This window comes from Netta rufina, assembly GCF_964035555.1.
Source record: "Netta rufina genome assembly, chromosome: 2".
Taxonomy (NCBI): Eukaryota; Metazoa; Chordata; class Aves; order Anseriformes; family Anatidae; genus Netta; species Netta rufina.
The window spans coordinates 123,314,232-123,336,697 of NC_140124.1; the positions used below are offsets into that span (position 1 = coordinate 123,314,232).

Below are 22,466 nucleotides of genomic sequence, written 5' to 3' on the forward strand. Positions count from 1 at the left end.
ACATTGAAAAAAATAATTTTGTATGGCTTTGTTAACATATATCTTTATTATTATTTCAGCATGGCAAATTCTGACCTAATTTCTTTACAGCTTGCTCTCACATTTTGATTAAGAGTACAACGATCTTTTTGGAAGATGGAGGAAGAAATACAGAAAATGAAGGAAATTGTCCTTATTTACCTTGACAGAAGTGGTGGCCTTCAGAAATTTGTGCACGATTGCAAAAAATATAATGGTATTGCTCACTCAGTAGATAATCTGTTAGCATTGATATTTATTGTTAAATAAACCTATTGTTTTTAAGATGCTTTTTGCTCCTGCAGACTCAAAACAAAGTTACGCTGTTTATCGTTTTGTTATTTCAATAAATCCTTCTGATATTGCTGAATTGGATGCAACTCTTGGAAACTACATTCTTCATAATCCCATAAAAGCTGCAGAGATTTTTCAGTCAGTAAGTGTATATTTGTGGTCAGAGATGACAAAAAATACATCTCTTTATATTTTAACTAGATTTTCCTTTCTAAGATGAAGGTATTTTTGAATTACAGGTATGTTTTGTAGCTATTAAGACATTATCGTTAATTGAACACTTGCAGACAGAGGCCCAGGTGAGTCTGCATTATTTTCCCCCAGTTAGATCTGAAACCTTTTAAGTGTAGTGAAGTATTTAAAAAATACTGATTTTTTTTTCTAGTAGCTATTTATATATGATGCATTTGTTCATGTAAGTGGTGTTTATAAACAGCAGGTTGAAATTAAAATCATAGTATTAATGCAATTTTGTCTCTTGTTAGATTAGTATACTGCTGAAGCCAACACATTTACCGCCTTTACCAAGTTATGTTCTCAGTCTCTCTGCATTTCCATTTAACTACACATCTCATAGATTTTATATGTCTGAAGGAATAGTCATTGCAATGGGAATTGTAACAAAATATACACAAGGAGCAAGATTTCTTTGTACTGAGGAAACCTGTCCGTTCTCTGAAGGTAGTAAAAAAAAAATTGAAATCGATACTATTTCAAAAGCTTTTTAATAATTTATATAGTTTATCAGATTAAAAATCCAGCACGAGAGTCATTTTCCTATGCAGTCTTATGATGTAGACTTTTTTGTAATGAGCACAGCATGATTTTTATTAATTGACAGCAGCGATGGACCTTGCCAGCGGCTGCTCAGCATTATTAAATGTTTTGTGAGTACAGCTATGCCAATAAGCCATTTTCTGATCCTGGAGATAGTTTATATGAGAAAAGGTACATTTCCAGTATAACTCAATGAATTCCCTGAAAGAAAAAAAGTCTGTACCAGAATACTTTTTTTTTTTTTTTTTTTTTTTATGAAGCTCTCTCTTCTGTATTCCTTCTCTGTGTGTTTTTATTTATTTATTTATTTATATTAAAAGACTATGTAACAGCATGCTTAAGTGACTGGCAGAAGCTTCTAGCAGATTTTCTTTAATGAAAGCTGATTTCTGTGGAACTACTTTATCTAATATTACTGATACATCTTTGCGGGATTAGGTCTTAAGTACTTTTAGGGCTGTGTTGCTTGCTTCTTCCTGTAACAGAGACCATAAAATTATAAAATAGAAGCTAAATCCCAAAGCTGGGAGACTGTAGAATAAATCATAATGATGTCTTTATGAGGGCACATACTTTAGTGAGGGATATACGTATCCAATGTCATTTCCACACGATGCAGAAGCAGTCAGTCACTCCCTGCTGCCTGAAAAGTCAGGCCAAGCCGTTTTAGTTAGGAACATGCAATAGGAAATCCTGCCATCTCGTGGTCAACCTACAGTAAGTGATACAGATCATTTTAGTTGAAGTGTAGTGTATGAAGTTATGCTTACCTGAAGAAACACAGGATGCTTGTAAATTTGGAATTTCATTCTCCAGTTTTTTAACTATTTCTATACTTGATGTGAAATTTAAAATGAAAGCCATATCCTCCTTATAACATTTGGTAAATGTTTCAGGGTTTAGGTACATAAGAGTACATCTGCCTGGAGCTACAGAATCTGCCACAGTGAGGAATGATTTTGTGTGCAGTTTATGTTCTTCACCCCTGCAAGAAGATATGAAGTTTAGAGTACTTGGTGGTAGGAAATACGTAGTTTTATTTTTAGATCTATTATTTCCCTGCTGCTGTTACACAGTAAGTAAACAAAGTGGCTAAGGGGGGAAAAAAAGCTAGTCATCTGCTAGTCATCTAAGAATAAAAAAAGCTTGGTACTGTTTTAAAGAGAACTAACCTCTTCCTTGCCTTTGTTTTGAAAGATAAACAAATAGTTGAAATGATTGATGCAAAAGTTCTTAATGCTTTAAAAGGATATTCCAACAATAAATCACATTTTAGGATTCAGGCTTTCACAGTTTTCTTGAGAGGTAAGTGAATTTTAATTTTGAGATTTGTCAGAAATTTTTTAGAACTGAATGTAGTAATTACTCACATTTTTCTTACAGATCCATTTCTGTGGATAAAATGCTGGAAATTATGATAATTCACATTGAGGTTCTTTCTCTAATAAACAGGGAGGGAGGGGGGAGCCAGGTGACTAAACAGCATGCACAGATGAAGAAATACATGTAGCAAAACCGTTGTGTTCACTTTTATAACTGCATTTAATTACAGTCCCCAGGCTGGTATCACGTTCTATCTGAAGCTTGTTTTTTCCTCCTTTCTACTTCCTTTGGTCATACTGTTTTGCACTAATTTCATGTGCTTTTAACATCCTTCCTCAAAGTAGCTGTTTTCCGGATTCTGTCAGGACTTTTGGCCTCTACTACCACTGCCTTCCACTGCAAACATTAAATGATTTCTGATGTGACTAGCCAACTAATATCACACCCAACTGTCACGCTTCCATTAATGTTCTTTAAACTGAAAAGCCACCATTATACTCGATACGATATCTGAAGTCTATAGAACCATTCCTTGAAAACTCACAGTAGCTCCGAGACCATAAGATGCACTTCAAACTGCAACTATTTATTTATTTTTATGAAACAATCTATAGGTGGGAAACTGATCTACACATGCATTAAAATTCCGTAGATTTCAGTCATCGGTGAGGTTAGACAGGATCTCACAGACTGAGATTCGTGTTTGGTTGGGCATAACTCTCACTTCCAAAAATAAATGTGACTTCTGAAAAAAAAAATACACAAAAGTACAATGGTTCTCAAAGCTATGGCTGTGCGTCTTTTTGAAAACTGTATCCTATGGATCTCTTTTTTTGTGTGTGCTTTTGTTTTTTATGTCATGTTATAGGACAGTAACTGATAATGGGGTCATCACAAGTTTGAGAATAGGAATATATACTTTCAAACAACTGTCCATTTTCTTTTCAACGCAGAAATGAATAAATCATCCATTTTCTTCATCAGGAATCTACTTTTCCTCACCCAGCCTGCCTTCGTTACCTTTTGCACTAATTAATTAGAATTGCGTGCTTCATTTGCTCCTAGTCCATTATGGTAAACCTGGAATCCAACTGTTTTCTGCAATTAAGTGATAAAAATGAAACCGGTCGCAATGTGAATAAAAGCTTTCTATGTCTTTAATATATATATTTTTTTTTCCTAAAACATCTTCAGGTTCCCCATATTTTATTTTTGATTTCCAGATGAACTGGCCAATCGAATGACAATAGGAAACTGCTACAAGATTATAGGCATTCCAACCTGCGTACAGAATGGCCCACAAGCTACAGCATGTATAGAAGTCAGTAGCGTACAGCTCTGTAAACCAAACGGTAAGAAAGTCCCATTAAAAATGGACTATAAAAGTTGAAAAACATTTTAGAACAAAACCCTGAGAACTGGTACAGTTCTCTATTGCCTAAGGGTCCTGATTACAAAACCATTGCAGGACATTCCTCTTACGGTCTTAAATGTTCTCAGTCAGCTGAGATCTTCTGCCCCTTTCTCTTTCCATGCATGGGGAAATGACAGAATTATTTACTGCAGTTCAGCTGCTCTTTTCCATCGCCCCCTACTGGAAATCGTGCAGGAAAGGACGCGATACTTTATTTTGTTACTGCATGCTTATTCCATTGGTTTTAGTAGATTGTCTGCTACCTTTACAGCAGGAAAATTAATCCTATCAACTCTTTACATTCTGAATTTGTGCTTAATGTATAAAGATCTTAGTTCTTTGTAAGCTTCTGTACGAGGATTGGAATGGTGTCATGTTCTATTATATCTGCACAGCTCTATGAAGTGTTTGCTAATCTCTCCTTTGTTTCAATTAGGTCCTTCTTTTATTGCTGAAAATTTTAAGTATCTGCTCTCACTGACTTCAAATTCATGCTGGAGGTTTACGGCCATGCTGGCCAATATCTTTGCTTCGCAAGTTGTTCCACCAGGCACCTACAACACTCTGAAACTCGCAGTATTGCTGAGTCTAGTACAGACGTGTGAAAAGGAGAGTGCTGATTACCTGGATCTGTTGGTTGTGACAAGTGACACCTTAGTGATTGATAGGTAAGGAGATTCCTCATTTCTTACATAAATTAAAAAGTATTTTTAAAGATAATAGGATTGGTCTTACATGAAAAGCAAAGATTATGTTTAAAATATACAGGGCTATGACGATAAAAATAACCATGAGATTTCTCTATTTCAAGTGATAAATCCAGAGCAGAACTTCACTAATTAAAAAAAAAACTTTAACACTTTTAATTGCCTCAGTAAGCTTTTAAGACTAGCACGGTTTAGCAGAGGTCAAACTAAACATTCTTCTAAAATCAAAACTGAAGGTTGCCACAGAAACTGGTGATGATAAAAGCAAAGGTCTCTACTTTTCCAATCCTGTGTCACTTTGAGCCTTTTCATCACCAGCTTTCCAGCTATCAGCACTTTCTGCTAGTAAGCAATGAGTAAATCAGTTATTGTCCTGGTTTGCTTGGGATAGTTTTCTTCACAATGCCGTGTTCTGGATTTAGGATGAAAACAGCGGTGATAACTCACTGATGTTTTAGCTGTTGCAGGGCAGTGCTTACACCAACTCAGACTCTCCAGCTTCTCCTGCTGCCCTGCGAGCGAGGAGGCTGGGGGAGCAGCAGGGGCTGGGAGGGGCGCAGCCAGGACACCCGGCCCAGTGACCAAAGGGATGTCCCACACCATGTGGCTGGGTGTTGGTTAGCTGGTGGCGAGCAGTTGCATTTAGCATCACTCCACCACCATCACCCCCTTTTGGTTGTTTTCTTTTTCTGCATTCCTTTTCTCCTTTTCCCTATCCCTTTCTTTTTCTTCTTCTTTCCCTTCCTTTCTAAACATCTGTCTTTTCATCTAAACATCCTTCCAACTGCCTTGCCCTTTTGATTCTCTTCCCCCCATCCAGCTGGGGAGCGTTAGGCACAGGAGCAGGCAGATGGATGTGTGGTCCTTAGCTGCTTGCTGGGATTAAATCACAACAGATACTTATATTTTTATTGTTCTTTTTTCCTAAGAACTATTCTGATAAAGTATCAAAAATCAGGTACATCATGATACACTGCTCATAAATCCAGCTGTTGTTGCCTTGAACAAACTATTGCTCTGTATGTATACATTCGTGTGTTCACCCCTTCACAGAGCTGTGAACCACAAACACAAGTTGAATACAGCATCTCCACTCTACATGCTCAGCTTCTGACTTGTGTGCATGTCTGATGTTCTTCTCCAACCCAAAACAGGGCTTTGTTTTTACTCGTGGAAAAGCTCTTTGAAAGTGACGTGGATTTTATTTGAATCTGAGAGTTCTTCAGCAAATGTATTAGGGCTTTTTGTTTTGGAAAAATGATGTTTTCTTAAGTTTACCATTTCAAAAGTTAACTGTACAGATTAGTTTGAATTAAAAAAATAAAAAATAATAATAAAAAAAAAAAAAAACAGGCAGCAAGATTTTTTTCCCCAGAAGGTTTGGGAGTAAGCTTTTATAGAGAAATCATAGGAAATCAGGTTTTAAGAATCAAAACATGTCTAATATTTAAATGGTTGTCTGCTGTAAATCGTGGTACTTTGTCATTTGTACTGTTTGTATATGCATTTATTCTATTATAATTAGCCTGTCAAAACAGAAATTTCCTACATATTTATATAATAGTCTATTTACTCCTACTTACTATTTTAATTAATAATTTTATCCCATTTATCAATAGGAGAAGATGTCATGCTTAATCATCTTAAAATCATTAGGAACCTTTGATTGTGGAACCAGACAGTTTGCAACCTTTGCGTGCCAAGGAATACAGTGTAGGGGTTGAAAAAGAAATCCTACACCTTCCTTTCTCAAAAAGAATTTGGGACACAACCCTGGCAAGCAGAGCTTGCAAGTTACCAGCCCGTTCGTTTTTCCCAGATGGCCAGGAGAACCGCTAATCCTCTACTTCCCTCCAGAACAGGAATAGGAGTTAATATGGGTTGAATTAGAAGACCGTGGCTTCCTAGGAAGTACTTCTATCACAAGCCTCATATGTTAAATGTGTAAGAAACACAGACCTTTTTGCAGCTGTTGCAGAAAGCTTGGACTTCTACCTTTGTGTTTAAATGTACTTTAAACATTTAGTTTTGCTGGTGGCTTTATTTATTTTATTTATCTTTTTAAAGTAGATCTTCCTATGTATAAATACTGTTACAAAGTATTAAGAACAGTATTAAGTTTTTAAAAACTGAACAATAATTTAACAATTTATGACTATTTCATCCCCTAGGCTTCTGAATTACAGCATATGTCTTCTGCCCCGTGGCATACGACACCCATCCTCTAGTGACATCTTTCCTTCTGTATCCAAAGATAAACACGGAACCGGCAGTGCCAGTATTCAAGCTGGCAGCGTTCTGCTCGCTAAGGGGGGTATCTGTTACATAGGAGACTTAAGTACCTACAAAAAGGATAAACTGGAACTTCTACAATCTGGTAATTATTTCACATCTACTAACCAATGAGGGGACAGAATGAAACAAACTCGCAAAATCAGGGATAGGTTTGTTCCTCAGTTTATGGCCCTCAAATGCTGGGAAAAGTAGCTCTTTAAGAAGTCTAGAAGAAACAAGGGCAACAAAAGGCAACAACAAATACACCATCCTCAAAACTGGTGGTGTGGAAATGCCAAAACTCAATCATGAGAATTGGTGAAATATAAAAATCTTGACTTTTCAGCTGGTGTGTTTGGAACTACAATTTATAGTTAAACTAGATTAGTTACCTGACGTATTTTGTCCTATCCTAGTTCTAGAGAGCAGGACAACAACACTGTTCATTCCTGGGAAGAAGTACGGAGAAGAGGCTGACCAACAAGTTACTATTCCAGTTCAGACCAATTTTTGGTCTTACGTAGATGTGGATTCTTCCTCAAAGAAACATGCACCGAAGGACGGCTTTCTGATCGGGCAGATGGTAAAACATACATCCTGTTACAGCAGTAACTGAACCATGGCAGTCATCTGTGTTTATACTGAGTTCAACTTGAGAAGTAACAAAAATCAAATTTATTAGTATTTCTCAAAAAGCTACAACTTAAGTGACTGTCAAGTATCAAGTATCTTCTAAAATGAGCTAGTTTTCCCAAAAGTAGCCTTGTCTTTTATTCAGAATAGCTTTTGACAGCTACTATTGAAATCTATACTGCATCTTTTGCAGATAATTCACTAGCTAATCTTACAACACCCAGCATACAGATATCGGACATTACAGATTGAAAAAACTGCCAGGTTTCTCCTAGTCAGCAGCCCAAAATTTTCTTTCTCTTTAGGACTTGAGCTTGCTTCCTCCTAATCTTCTGGATGTTTTTGGGCTTTTGATATACGATGAATTTCCTTCATGTCGACTGTCTTTTCCTCTTGTGCATCATGTCCTCAAAAAAGCGATTAATCCTGAAGCCACCCTGTACAGAGTCTCACAGCAGTTCAGAACGCAGGACTATGAAGAGGTAACAAATATCTAATAATTCATAAATTCACTATGCTTGGGGATACCGTACTGTTTCTGGAATCACAAGGTTCTGTCCTGATACTCTGCTTATTTTTAGACCTGTCAACGCTCACTTCCTACCCCTTCCCTCCACACCATATTCCCTCTAGCAGCATTAGGATCATTGGTAAATTTAGCTTCAGTTCTTTAAAAAGTTCTTTAAAAGGGCCAGTATAATAAATTATTCAACTTAGTTTCTGAAAAACACACTAGGTTAACACCTGTATGAGAGATCTCTAATACTTCCTTTTGACAAGAATAGTTTGCAGTCAGTTGTACAATATTTCATTCTAAATAAACTGTCAGTATCTCTAGTGTGGTTAACAGGTATCAGATTACCATCTGAAACCCATCCTTATGCACAGCTGAATGGTGACAGGCATCTTTAGCAAAATTACTGGTGAAGTATGCTGCCTAAACTATATTACTATGCCAGTGGTATGTTAAAAGGTAAATTCTTATTTTCCACAGTTACTTAATGTCTGTACACTCTCTCTAGTTTATTTTGTTTGCTAAGAATCTCCATGTTGAAATGAGCTCAGAAGCAGAAAACTTCATTCAGGGCTACTATCTTGCGAGTCGCAGAGTGAGAAGAGATTCAATGCACGGATCAAACTTATCAGCATCTGCACTAAAAATTCTGTATGTCCTACTCCTCACGGAACAAGAAACACATCTAAGTTTCATTTGGGAATTGTGCTAACCAGCTCGGAAGTAAAAAAAATCTAAACAAGAAACTTAAATTTCGAAATGTTCAAGTGTAAAGAATCTTACTTAACATTTGTTAATACCATTTATAGTGTTGATTTTGAAAAAGCTTAGACATTAAAAGTGATTCAAGAATTATTAAAGCTGTCTAGACAAACAAGAATGGGACTTAAATTATCACAGCTTTCTCTTGCGCAAGTGAAGAAATGCAAAGATGCTGTAAACGTAGCTTGTGATTCACAGAAGCATTTGAAATTGGGCAGCATATAATGCATTCATTTCTGCACTATTTTATAATATTTCTAACATGCTTATATTCGTCTCTTAGGATATCCCTCTCTAAGGCTCATACCAAGCTAAGTTTAAGAAAGAAAGTACTTGAGGAAGATGCGTTGATTGCCATCTTGCTGCTCGAATCATCTCTTACCCTAAAGCACGGTAAATGAGTCTTTAGTCTTGGGTATATCGCTTTCATATTTTGTCAGTTTGAAAACGCATTTCTCAGTTGATTGCAGCAATAAATGTAGTTCTTTTTAAGTGAAAGCCCAGAATTTCCACTGCTGAGAACTGAGATCAGGAAAAAGTCCTCCAGTTGATGTGCCTGGAGGGTCTCTGTGCTGCACACCATTAGGCCTCAGGACAGCACAAAGCCTCCATCCTTTATGAGTGCACATTAGAGACACCGCTCATCTGGAACTGCATAATTCAGCCAGGGTAAACTGTAGCTAGAGTTCACTCTCCCTGGGGAGAGAGAAAGTGTTCTCTTCGTTTATCAGTCACGTTTGTTCATGCATGAACTTGGCAGTGAGAAAAGAATGATGGTGTATCACAAAAATGCTAACTTACAAGACTGTATTACGAAGGAATCTAGGTCACAGCTTCCTCCTTCCCCTTCCTCTCCTTAACACCACTGGCAGAAGTTTGATCAAGTCTTTACTGTACTTACTGATTTCTTCTTTGCTTAGGTAAGTCTGCATTATGCATAGAACCAAACGCTCTATTTCCCTTTGACCTCAGTAACGAAAACTCCCTGCACCAGAGAGATATTTACCTCCAGAAGTGCCACCACCACCTGCTCAAGTTTATCAGCGCGTATGGCCCAGGAATTCATGTTAACACTAATGAGGAGTGAAGTAAAGCCCCCAGCTCCTACTTCACCCTTCCGGGACTGCAGTTAAGGAGAAATATACACCTATCTTTTTAATACTTTCACAGGATATGTCAGTGCTATTTTGCTAAGGATTAAAGCACAGCTGACAGGACTTACTGCAAGTTTTCTGACTGTTGCTGAAAGGCAGAGGTGGCTGTTCTCAGCTTCTGCTACTTCTGTCACTTATATGAACAAGTGTTTTAAGATGACTACTACTAACAAAATAGGAGTAGAGAATCTGGCACTTCATTTCAACAATGTGAAACTTCTGTAGTTTTTCTTGCTTCTTTTCACATGCATTTTAAAATAGTAGTTTAAAAACATTACAACCACTTTTCTACTGTAAGACAACTTTCTTAAATTATTATTCATGTACTATAAATTTTAAAATGTATTAAAAAGTCACCATACTACTTGATGGTTTATGTCTTGCTTTTACATTATAGCAACAGCTTTAGAATACAATGTTGATATGCTCCTGCAATCTGGAAAAAAAGAAATATTTGCACTACTTAACCTTAGGGAAAGACTGGAAGGGATAGAAGAACCCCCCAGGAAAGCAAAAAAATAGCAGACCCAGTAGGTTGGCAGCTCAATGGGCTTTAAGTCTAACTACCTCAGTGAAAAAACAAGTGTAAAAGGTGGTGTGGTAGATATATGCTCCTCCAGCTATGGACTTTCCTTCACTGTGTTTTCCTACTAAAGATGTAGCAGTAGGCATAGCACTGAGAAAGTTTTAAAGCTGAGGTCCACATTAAAAAACTGCAGCAGCAAAGTCATCAGTTCAAATCTGGGCAAGCCGAGCAGATACCGAAGGCTGGTGCGCCTTCTGCTCAGGAGGTCACCCAGCAGGGTCATGCTGCTACGGCTCACATGGCCTTAGCAAGGAACTACAGCCACTGGAAACATAAATTCAGGATTTTATTTAAGCAAACACTGCACTATAGATGAGCAGAACAGCTGCCCCTGTTAACATTATAAACACTCGTTTAGACAAGGTAACACACAAGTTCTCCTACATCTTGTAACACTTGATTTATTCAAATTTATCATTCTGAGTGCACTTCACTGTCCATGCTGAGTTGTAGGAGTGGCTGCAGGGCTACCTCTCCTCCTAGAGTCATGCTCTCACCTGAACTCCATTCAGGTGTTATTCACATTTTCACTGAACTCAGTCTTTGAATCAAGCAGCATTTCTGAGAAGCAAGAAGGACTTCAAAGATATTTCCAAGTGCATTAGCAATCCACACTTCAGACTGTTTTCAATCTGGAAAAAAAAAAAAGCATTCCAAATTTAGTCAATTTTCTATAACCTTTATCAACTTTATACAAAATCACTAACTTTTACTGGCATTTCAGATTCAAAGATACACATCAGTAACCAGTCAGATGGGTAAACGGCTAATCATTATTTCATCATTATGCCAGTAAAATTACTTCCATGAAAGAGTTAAATAGAATTTTTTATAAGTTATTTCTGACAAACCTATATGGAATGTATATCCTTAGACGTTTGTTTGTTTCCAAGAAGAGCATTATTTTTTATCCTTGCCTCTCCCCAGCTTCTCCTGTGACGTTTTTAGCAAAAACTTTATGACTTAAAACAGTGCCACCAGTTGAGAACAGAAGTATCCCTGGCTAACAGGGCACAACTTCGGCTGACATAGGCCAGCACAGCTCCACACAGCAGCACCCTGTAACCCATCTTCCCCAGCTCGCAGTACAGCTTCCTGGAGCCTGAGCGCTGTGCCACCACAGCTGGAAAGCAGCTCACCTTCTTCAGCAGCCACTCTTCTGGGAGTTTCTGGGAGTCGGCAGAGTCTGCTGCTGGCTGTATGCACACACACAGCTTGAGGACACCAGAGGCCATCTGATGGCACCTTTAAAAGACGAAGTAAAATCAGAAACACAGGGAGCAAGTCAAATTGGAACATGATACTAAAAAATACTAATGAGCTGGCACATCAGATACAATGTTACTCATCAAAAAAATCAGTTGGGTAAACGGCAAAGAATTATCATCACTGTGCCAGCAAACAGCTTCCTGCCGGTGCTAAGACTCCGAGTACCAAGCACAAGGCGATTTGTTAAGCTTGCCTCAACAGACCCGCTTCTGGAAACAAAAGCAGAAGCATGTTTTTAACCATTTAGCACCAGAATGAATTTGGCAAAGCCAAAAGAAAAGCTCTCTGGGCACAAGAAACGCAGGTCCCTGCTGATACATTCAAGCCCGCTACTATGGTCGCCTTTCCCTTGGGCATGCATTCCAACAGACCGCTGTGGCTAAGCGCCAGCAGGGAGGGTGAATCGAGCACACTCTTCTTTACTCTTCTTTACTTTAGCTGCTCACTTTCAGCTAACATCTGATCATTCTTCAAAGCAGAAGTTGTGTTTCTCGATAGCTAAAATCTAGATTCCCCAATGCTACCACAAGCATCTCCTGATTCCTTTAGGATTCAGGGATTGCAATTGCTTTGTTCTCAGGAGCAAGCATTAGATCTTCTATAACCATAACTTTTGCAATTTCAACTTCAAATAAAAGCCCTCAAAAATTCTCAACTATCACATGGTTTGTGTTCCAAGAACAAAAAGCAACATTTACAATTCACTTCAGAGTGTTTAAAAACCTCACCTTCCAGTACTCTTGATGATAGCATTCAAAGGAGAAATAGAAGCCTACTGGTCCATGCACCAGAGATCACGTGGTTTGTACAAAGGCAGAATTCAGCTGCATAATAAACAAATGGAGTCATTATATAAGCAAAAAAGTTTAGTACAAGAAAGAACTACTACCTGAGGCAAGATGGCTAAGAAAATAAGGCTTATATTTAGGCTCTTAGGCCCACAATGTAACAGCTATCATGGCATCTTGCTAGTAGAGACATATACCATGTGACATTTTAACCAAAAATTAGGAGACTTGTGACAATATCACAAGTTGAGAACAGCAGAGCCAGTCAGCAGTTCAAACACTCAGCAATTAGTCTGTGCAAACTGCGGAATACAATCTAGGACAGTTTAAGACTTAAACCTACATGCAAATGCTCATATTTCTCCTTGTTCCACCTGCAAGGAGATTTAAAAGCCATAAAACAGCTTCAGAAATCTAGACCTAGGGTTTAAGAGACAGCTTTGGAGGCTTTCCTCAACATGAAGTGCAGTAAGAAATGCTCACCTCCGTAGCTCCAGAATTCACGTGACATCCTCCTGCTTGCATGATAGCAGCACAGCACAGTCCAGGCTGAAGACTCCCAGAGCCAGAAGCCAACTCATCTCTGAAATTTTTTTGCTGCCTAAAACAAGGAAAAGAAACAAATGAACCAAAGATGTTTTGTTTATGAGAGCTCCGCTCTGAGCCACTAGCAGAAGGTATCAGCATTTCCCTAGGGAAAGTAAGCCAGTCAAAAAATACCAATCTATCTGCTGACCTAATGAAAGCACTGTTGGCTTTATTATTACCTGGGAAGAAAAGCAGACAGCATCGGCTGAGATTAAGCTTGAACAGACAGCATTTTACCTAAAAGGTTCCAGACTGAAGAGTGACCGTGGGATTAAGCTGCTCCTAATGAGCAGCCATCACTGGGGAGAGCAGCACCCCACCAGGTACAGCCTTTAACCCTACGTCGTTTGCCCTGCTCTGGGGAGCTTCCTGGCACTGTCGGTTTTCCTACAGGCTGAACTCAAGGTCAGCATTTATGCCGGAGTCCTGGGACTATCCCAGCTCTGTCAGCCCATGTGGGACCTGTGCCTACAGCCCAAACAGGGCAGGGTCAGGGTCACCACACGACACCAGCCAAACTCCCTGGAGAGAAAAAGAGTCATTTATCTTCACAGCACGACAGTCGCTCACCTTCCGAGGGACAACTCACAGCTTCTATAGCGCCTCGCAGCCACCCCGCCGTTAAGCCGTGACCGTCACCGCAAGGAGCCCAGGGCCGCCCCCACCCTCACACGCGGCCGGGCTCCGCCGCCGCCACGGGGACCAACCCCTCGCTGCTCGCCGCCACAGGGCCCCGAGCAGCCCCCGCAGCCCTCTCCCGGCTGAAGCAGCCCCGGGGAGCCGCCCTCAGCCGCCCCGGACCCCCCGCACCCACCCGCACGCGTCCCCCACGGCGCCGCCTCAGCAAGGCACAAAATGGCGGCCGCCCCCCGCGGTTTTGGCGGGGCCGCGCATGCGCAGTGCCAGGCTGCGCAGTGGGGGCGGGAGGCGAGAGGCGGCCCCCTGAGGGGAGAGGCGCGCACCTGAGGCGGGATGGCGGTGGCAAAGGGCAGGCGGTTGTGTTTCACCACAGGAAAATATTGAGAGTTGCCTTGCCTTGCCTTAATTACTGTTCTTTGAAAAGTAACATTCATCCTTACAACTACAGACTCATCTCCACAAATCTGGCCTTTTCTATTTTATATTTTTTAATCAGTAAATACTAGCTCATCTCCTTGAATGCTCCTCACAACTCTCATCTTTTAATAAACCACTTACAATTCTAAATAACAAGTATATGCCCAATATACCTAAATATATATACACTTAAATGTATCATTTTTACCAATATCTACCATATTTTTCATATTGCACAATAATACTCTTCTGAAAACCTCACAATGCCACACTGTGGACCAAATCTCCAGCTTTTACCATACTTGACCACACTTTCCCTCATACTTTACCTCAGACACTTCATCCACCTACTTCTAATGGCTCTCCTAATGCCAATACACACTCTTGCAAAGGACACCCCATTTTCTGGGATTTAACTCCCAATGTCATGCTCTGCCTTTCTGAAAGGTATCACAAGTTTCAACCAATAATGAAGTTAACACAATCTTTTTTTTTTTTTTTTTTTTTTTTCCGAAATGGTCATTCTTGCCACTATTTTGTTTTCCTTTTCTCTCAATTGTACTTTAACACCACAAAGAGATCTTCAGAAAAGTTACTATAAATGCAGAATGTTATTATTAGAAACTGCTTTATACAATGACAAACTGAAGTCATACACACTTTGTAACTCAATACATACATAATATCCAGTGAATAATATTTAATATTTATGTTAACAATAAACTATATAAAAAGTACAGTGTTTTACAGAACATATACATTAGACATTATTGGTGCATTTGATTTCAATTCTTCCTGCCTAAATATAGGACACATTTAAGTGAAAAATCTGACATGAACAAGCCAATTCTTACACATCATTTCCTTCAATGCGTGAACCCCCAAAAAGACAACATAAATGAACCTTGATGTCTTGAACACAAAAGTAACAATACTGGAGTAACATTTAAATTATATTTTAAACCCTGCCACACACAACACAAATATATGCATCGATACAAGCAGTACTTGATTTATTTAACTACATTTAATCTGCAGAGCACCCTGTGTTTGCTGTGTGTAAATATTTTTCTTCACATTTTCACTTAAAGTGAACATGCACCTACATTTTCAAACTGTAACTACATACACTTATGACTATCTCAGCAACGAAGCCCTGTCCTGACTGCTGTCTCGCATTTTGGCCACTGCCTTCCTGCAGTGAAGAAAGTGCACACAGTTATTTTCACTGCAATTTCTAGATTTGTTGGCCCTTTTCTTTTCCAACCTAGTATTGCACTATACTTAGCCAACATCACGTTTCCCCTTCTCCCCCCTTTTTCTGTAGTTTACCTGTTAACTTCCTCTACTGGACTAGATGACAATACCTGTTGTTATCACTACTGTCTCTCTTCCTCTGCTGTATTTTGGTGCTGCCAGCTACTGCCTTCTCCTGTTCCCCCAGTTCAGATACCATCAATATCCTCTATGACAGAAACCAACAATAAGCCACATTGAGTCACTGACCTATTAACTACAATTAAGAATCAAGTCCTTCTGATTCACAAACAGTACTTCAGGAATTATATGCTGTAGATGTGATTTTTAAACTTAAATATATATATATATGGTGTAATAAATAACATTTTTTTTTTTTTTTACTTCAAAATGAGATTAGTTTTGTGAATTTGTCGATGTTTCTCCTTGGCTTCCACTTTCTCCTTGTACTGAATGATTCAAAAATTGTCCTGTAGCTCCAATGTACAACCTGGAACGCATTGGCCATTTCTGCAAGACAAGAGACAAACACAGTGCTCAAACACCTTGTGGTCTCAATGCAATTCTGAGCAACACAACCAAAGCTTTAAATCTTGATGGAATCACGATATAAGAAAACAGAAAACTGTTGCTATTTCCAAACAGGTTCTGTCTTGCCACTTACTGGAAAATCTCACTAGGACCTAAGCAATGCAATTGCAGCATTGGTATTCTCGCTGGGGCTAAACACTGAGGTACAGTTCCTCAAACCCTCACAAATCACCAAACAGTTGTAAGTCAACCTGGTGAGTCATCGCACCAATATTTGGATGGTATCTGCTCTACTACTGACACAAACCAAAGCACTCCCATTGGTAGTGGCACAGACGCTCCTGGGGAGGCCCAGTGTTTGCACTGCTTGCAGCCCTTGTGTGCATACACTGGCTCATGCCAGCCAGCCTGCACAAAATGCACAAGTTCTATTCTTGCAGCTCACGCTTCTCAGCAGCCCTGGAAATCACCGTGCAGTCGGCGTTACTTCAGCTCTGTGCCCTTCTGCTGGAAGGGAAGAGCTCAGTCAACGCTGCGTTGACTATTAGAGCTGGATGTTTGAAGAAGTAACGGGTCACACACATTTGATGCAAAAATACCTGAAACAGCCAGCCTGGTCTTCCTTTTTTAAAAAACAAACCAAAGCAAAACAAAACAAAAACCACTTTTCATAAATGGCTGACACCTTTCCTAAGTAACAAAGAGGAACATGTCAAATCATCAGTGCTGCAGTTAGATCTCAAGCCTTCTATGTAAAGACACAAAGCAGAACATTCTCACATTTTAAAAACCCTAAGATCCCATTCGGTATTTTTAGTTCAAGCTTTGTGTTATGAGTTCATCACTAATACTGCATCTGAGATGTTACCTGGCTTAAAGTCATTAACCATGTTTCTTGTTCAGTGCACACACCACTATAAGTGGATATTTTAGTTAACACATTATTTCTATTTACTCTGCTGGATATACAACTGTGGTCACACTCCTTACCCGCACTGGCACTCTCATATCCTGCACTTTGATTTTTTTTAGGCACGTACTGTGATTTACCTGTGACACCTTCATTCCAGCTCCAACTAAAAACTAATTTACTCCCCAGAATTTTATACAGTTAGATCAGACTGACAGGATCTTTAGCAGAACTAACTACAGGTAAATGACACACAAATAGGATTATAAGAAGTAATTGCTAAATGAACCGACTGTTGCTGTATTCCAGTAGCCTGGGAAATGTGCAGCTGGGTAATTTAACTGCTTTAATAACTATTTTTTGTGTCAGCAGTACTCGGCTGCTGTTGAAAAGCGCCGTGAGAGACCTGTGTCCCCTTACCCTGGCCAAGAGAACTAACTAAAGCTAGTAAGAACTTACTTTCAAATGCATCACAATGTTTATTTTTTTCTTAAATTATTGCTGTCTTCTGATTTATGTAAAGGTTTTCCCTCCCTAATGAGTCTACTAATCACTGAATTGCCTAGGAAGCCTACATTCACGTCACGCTTCTAACGGTGACCAACACTGTGAACAAGGAGCTCTCTCTGAATTAGTCACTTTATAGGAATTAGAAATTACTTCACAAATTAATCTTAATTAAATCATTCTGAATTCATTAGCCTCTTAAAAAAAGACCAGCAGTGCTCTAACTCACTCCCTGAGATCGGAGCCAAAGAAAACACCTCACAGTATTTCAGAGTCGCACTGGTCACTGCGCAATGCGTTTGGAAACAGTTTCAATCTCCAGGTACTCTTTAAGAGCAGATCCCCTTTGGTGTCCTCTCTGCATCTCCAGCACATTTTTTTTTTTTAGGGGCAAGGGAAATATCAGCACATGCTACATGAAGTAAATGCCTCAGAAAACCACCTTCAGAGAAGGAATTAATTCACGGCCAGTAATTAATGTCACATTTTGTATCTTGGCTGCCTCGGCAGGAGACACAGCACAGGCCATGGCTGGGGAACATCTCACCACCTCGGTGGTCCTACAGTGGTTCCCAATGGGTTTGGTGACGGTCTCCCAGGCCTCCACACGGACACAGTAAAGCAGCCTGAAATCTTTACCTTCACCTCAATATTTTAACACCGACTAACCTCCCCACTGAGGGACCGCTGCCCCTCAGCCGTCCTACCTTGACCGGGTGGAGGTACCCGTCCCCCCGCAGGGCGCCCAGGCCCTCTCCCGGCGCCTCCTCCTCATCCTGCAGGCTGCGCGTCAGGTGGGCGATGTAGGTGGTGGCCAGGAGGAGCACGTCCAGCTTGGAGAGCTTGGTGTCGGGCGGCACGGAGGGCAGCGTCTTCTGCAGCTCCAGGAAGGCCTGGCGCAGGGTCTGCACCCGGCTGCGCTCCCGCGCCGCGTTGGCAGCCGCGGGTCGCCCCGGGGCCGCCCCGGCTCGCTGCCCCGCTGAGGGTGGCAGGGCCTCGGGCTCCGAGCTGGGGCTGGAGGTCTCTTTGCTGCTCTCCGCTAGGTGCCTACAGTCCATGGGCGGCTTCCCCGGCGGGAGGATCCTGTAAGTGACAAGAGTGTCCGTAAAGACAGCACGCTGCCGGCTGTGGGCTCCCCTCAGCGCTCTGGACGGGTTCTGAGTATGCACAACAAAATAATTAGCTAAACACAGCTCTCTCCCTTCTCAGAGGAGAATAAGCACGGAGTGGCATTAGGTCGACCTCACCCTGCTGAAGTGAATGCCTTCCAGAAATAACAATCATCAGAAACCCGAGTGCTGCCAGCACTGACGGTGCCTATGGACAGGAGTATGGATGGCTTTTTGGCTCACTGCTCATAAAGCAGTCCATTTGATGCCATGCACAGGCACAGAAGCAGACTTAAACCTTTAAACATAAGCCCATAACCCTTAACATAAGCCCTTAAAAAAGCCTAAGTACTATTACACCAACTGCTTTCTGTCAGTCACTCACGTTTCACCAATCACACGGCTTTTCTGAGGGAAAAAAACAGTGCTGCCACAGTGGTTCCCATTTACAACCAAGTAAAATTAGGCTGTGGTTTTGTTTTTCATATGACTTGTATAATTTGCAGTGTGAGACTGTATATTTTCTGTCGATGGTCTAACAGGTGATTGGGGCTCCATTAACTGCAGAAAGAAAAATGTTATTTGCTGACACAAATGAAAATTGAGCCACAGAACACAGCAACTGTGTTTTAGAGGGATGAAATTTGGTCCATGAGTCTAAAGGATCAGGAACAGCGTTCACCTGTCCTTGCACACCTAACATTACACAAGATGTCCTGCACTTGTCAACCCTAAAGTCTTGCAAACTGTATTTTGGCCATTGGGGGGCAAAAGAATCCTTTTAAAACAATGGCAGAAAACCTTTGAGCAAAGCTTGAAATACCTGCCGGAAAGTCTTTCCCAACTTCCAGAAAACACTGCCAGCTCTACCTGTAATAAAACTCAAGTTCCTTAAGGAGTACATTCAGTTCCCCTGTAATACACAAATCCATGATTCCTCCCCAAAGTGCAGCTCTCCGGAGCTAGAGCAATACCTGAGGCAGTCGTTCTTACTCAAGCAAACCTTCCGAAGCCCTCAGGCAGCTCCTGGCTTCCCCGTGTCAGAGAGCTGCTGTTCCTGTGGTGTCCTGCGTAGACAGCAAGCACAAGAACAAGTTATAAGTTATTAAGGCAGCCAAAGAAATGTCATTTAAAAAATAAATAAATAAAATTGATACACATGAATGTCTGAAGATCTAAATTTACACAAAGTAGACTTTGACTTTGCAAACCGTTTCAAACAAGGCAAGGAACTCAGATGAAGATTGCAGTAATTATTATCTTTATAAAATAAAACTCACGTAAGTCTACATGAGTTTGTCTTGAATGAGGGCAAAAAAAGCAGTCCTTAAATTGTCTAGCTCCTTTAATTTAAAATTAAAATAAGGTAATAGCTTATTATTTCTTGGTACTTTCCCTCTCAGTCACAGTTACTTCTGCACACATTTTAGTGGCAAAGAAGTTTCCTCTAATGCTGGAAAAGTCCGAGTTGCACAATGACGCTGACACACTGGGTTAGCAGTACCGAAATGCAGGCTTAAGGCAGGCTGGCATACAATTTTGGTTTCACCATGTTGGTATATAACCAAATTTAGAGCTATAATGCACACGACAGGCAGAACACAGAAAAGCATGTACCTAAAAACCGCATCTCCTCGCGCGTCCCTCTGAAGCTGGAGCTTTCCTGGCAGCAGCTTCACATCTACACGGGATGGAGCCCCGGGCCTGAGGAGAAAGAAGCCAAAACTCAGCCGTGGGCAGGGGGGTGCCCCTCAGGCAGCTGCAGCAACACCCGAGGGGCCGGGAGCACCGTGCTTGTGCCCCACGGCGCGGGACCCGCGCTCCTCCTCAGCTGAAACCTTGCGGGGCCAGGCTCCGCGGCTGACAACTGAGGCAAATAAAAACCCTCCGGGCAGCCACAACTCCCCACCTCGCTCCCTTTCGGATTTTGTGAGAGGAGGTTTGGCTTTTAAGGCACCTCAGTACCTCCCCCCCCACCAAGAGCTCCACCGGACCACGGGCAGCGACCGCCCCTCGCCGGGCGGGGCTCGCCCCTCACGGGCAGCCCGGGGCCGGGGCGGCCTCGCCTCACGCCCGGGCCCAAGGTGGAGCCCTGGGGGCTGTGGGCACACAGCTTCGGTTTTATTTTTTTTAATTTTATTTATTTATTTATTTATTTTTTGCTTTGCCTCAACCCACTCTGAGTTTTCCAGCCCTGCTGCAGCTGTTGCTTCTCCTCCGGCAGAGAAGCGAGGCTCTGCGCTGTATTTCACTTCTGAGGCTCGCGGAAGAGCCGTATTTCACCTGTGATTTAGGTACAAAACGCAGGCAGTGCCTTGTTTGTCCAGGTACACTTAGCTCCCTTCACATAAATCACTCGCTGGTGTTACACCTGTGCTTTGGTGTGAGCGCACCTGGTCTTTCTCTCCAATTTGCTCCTCACCCCTTCCCATTTCTGGGATAAGGATTTAAAAAGTACCTTTGGTTGCTGACAAGGCGAAGCCTGACCATCAGTACTACTGACTGCAGGACTTTGCAGTGCTATCAGCTGTGTCCTACTACAGTGTAGCAAAGTACCTCTTACTGTATTTTCTAAATTACTAACGAAGGCGGCTTCTTGATACTGGAATACAAACACCCATCCGTGCCTCTCCTGTATGTCGACAGATTTTAAAACCAACAAGATAGGACAAAAATTTTCAATTTAATCTCTCCTTTAAATTCACAAACCAACATAGTTTAACCTCCAAAAACGTCGACTTGATCAAAATTCCATTTTTAAATGGCAATTTTTTTGTGTGTGAACATTTTCATGAACAATCCGAAAACAACCAAAACATCTGAAATGTGCTCTCTCTTATACCCCTCTACAATTGTCCTCCCTCTACATTTTTCTATTCACAGTCATGAACAGAAATATGTAAAATTCAATACTTTTTAGAAAATGCCCCCAAAATTCAGAGGCACGCTGCAAAATGTAAGCTTATGCGAGTTCAACGTGCCATTCTCCCAGCTCCCCCCAACAAGCAGGCATCCCTTTCCCTCAGTAATAATCTTAAAATTTATCTAAAATGTGTATTGGAATGGCTCCATTCTTGTGTGTGTGTATACATACATGTTAGAGCATAATATACTTTTTTTTTTTTAAGACAGAAAAACTGAGATGTTACCATAATTGCATTTCATAGCCACACGTCTTTGAGGAATTACTTCAAAGCTATTCCACTGCAGCTCACGAGAGAGACGGCCAGTTTGAGGGGCTCTCCACCAGCCCAGCCCTTCTCACTCCAAGAAATGAGATGAGAACCAGGGGAAACCTGGCTCGAACTTGTCTCTTCACTAGCAGCCAGGTGAGGAGCGCTGTGAGGAGGGAGAGCGGTGTGGGCAGCAAGCAGGGTAAGGGCTGGCCTTGCTGGGAATGGAGAAGCGTGAATATTTATGCGCCTAATGACAGCGTGACTGATTGCACTCGTGGGGAATTGCAGGCTTAAAATGCAGGGGTTTAGGGCAAGCCTAAGAATGGGAATAAGCACACATGTAAGCAGCTGGGATGTGGCCAACTATTACAGAATAGACAGAGTGAGAGGGAGATTAGATACAAAGAGACTGAGACCCATTTTGCGATTTCACTGCTGGGCAGCTTTCAAAGGGGTTTGCTTTAGCCAGACGGGAGCTGCTGGGCTGAGGGAATCTGTGTGAAACCCCGCAGTCTGTGCTGTACAGGGAATAGTTCATTTGGGACTTACACATATTGTATGTAATCTGTAATGAACAAAAATCTCAAAGTGAAAGCCAAAAATACTCAGAACCTATGAAAATTAAGTCACACTTTAGACAATGTACAGAGCAAAACCCACACTGAGAAATACCGAAAATCCATTAAATGTTTTTAAATGGGTATCTTGCAAGGCAGAGAGAGATGTAAGTGTAAAGGTGGAAAGGCTTCCTCAGACAGCATCACGCCCTCGAGGCCAGGAGGTGACTTTCTGATGCCGCGCACTGGGGCAGTGATCCAG

The 22,466-nt window shown here is 41.1% G+C and overlaps 2 protein-coding genes and 1 long non-coding RNA gene across 3 annotated transcripts; 1 reads left to right on the plus strand and 2 right to left on the minus strand.

Annotated features, from left to right (window-relative positions):
* Positions 1-135: 135 nt before the first annotated feature.
* Positions 136-9,803, plus strand: MCMDC2 (minichromosome maintenance domain containing 2; the record flags this gene model as incomplete). The annotated part of the gene is made up of 14 exons (XM_084306702.1): positions 136-235; positions 324-454; positions 552-611; positions 798-993; positions 1,986-2,108; positions 2,287-2,394; positions 3,636-3,764; positions 4,263-4,494; positions 6,705-6,910; positions 7,224-7,390; positions 7,746-7,922; positions 8,463-8,605; positions 9,000-9,109; positions 9,637-9,803. 14 exons carry the CDS (start codon positions 136-138, stop codon positions 9,801-9,803), a joined length of 2,049 nt encoding a protein of 682 aa, XP_084162828.1.
* Positions 9,804-10,795: 992 nt separating this feature from the next.
* Positions 10,796-13,835, minus strand: LOC311206558. Its single transcript, XR_014618199.1, has 5 exons — positions 13,672-13,835; positions 12,997-13,114; positions 12,454-12,549; positions 11,596-11,701; positions 10,796-11,088 (listed from the first exon to the last, which is right to left on the minus strand). It is a non-coding gene; the product is annotated as an uncharacterized lncRNA (long non-coding RNA).
* Positions 13,836-15,810: 1,975 nt separating this feature from the next.
* TCF24 (transcription factor 24) lies at positions 15,811-20,101 on the minus strand (the record flags this gene model as incomplete). The annotated part of the gene is made up of 4 exons (XM_084281676.1): positions 15,811-15,924; positions 18,070-18,445; positions 19,475-19,538; positions 20,089-20,101. 4 exons carry the CDS (start codon positions 20,099-20,101, stop codon positions 15,811-15,813), a joined length of 567 nt encoding a protein of 188 aa, XP_084137802.1.
* Between the last annotated feature and the right edge of the window lie 2,365 nt (positions 20,102-22,466).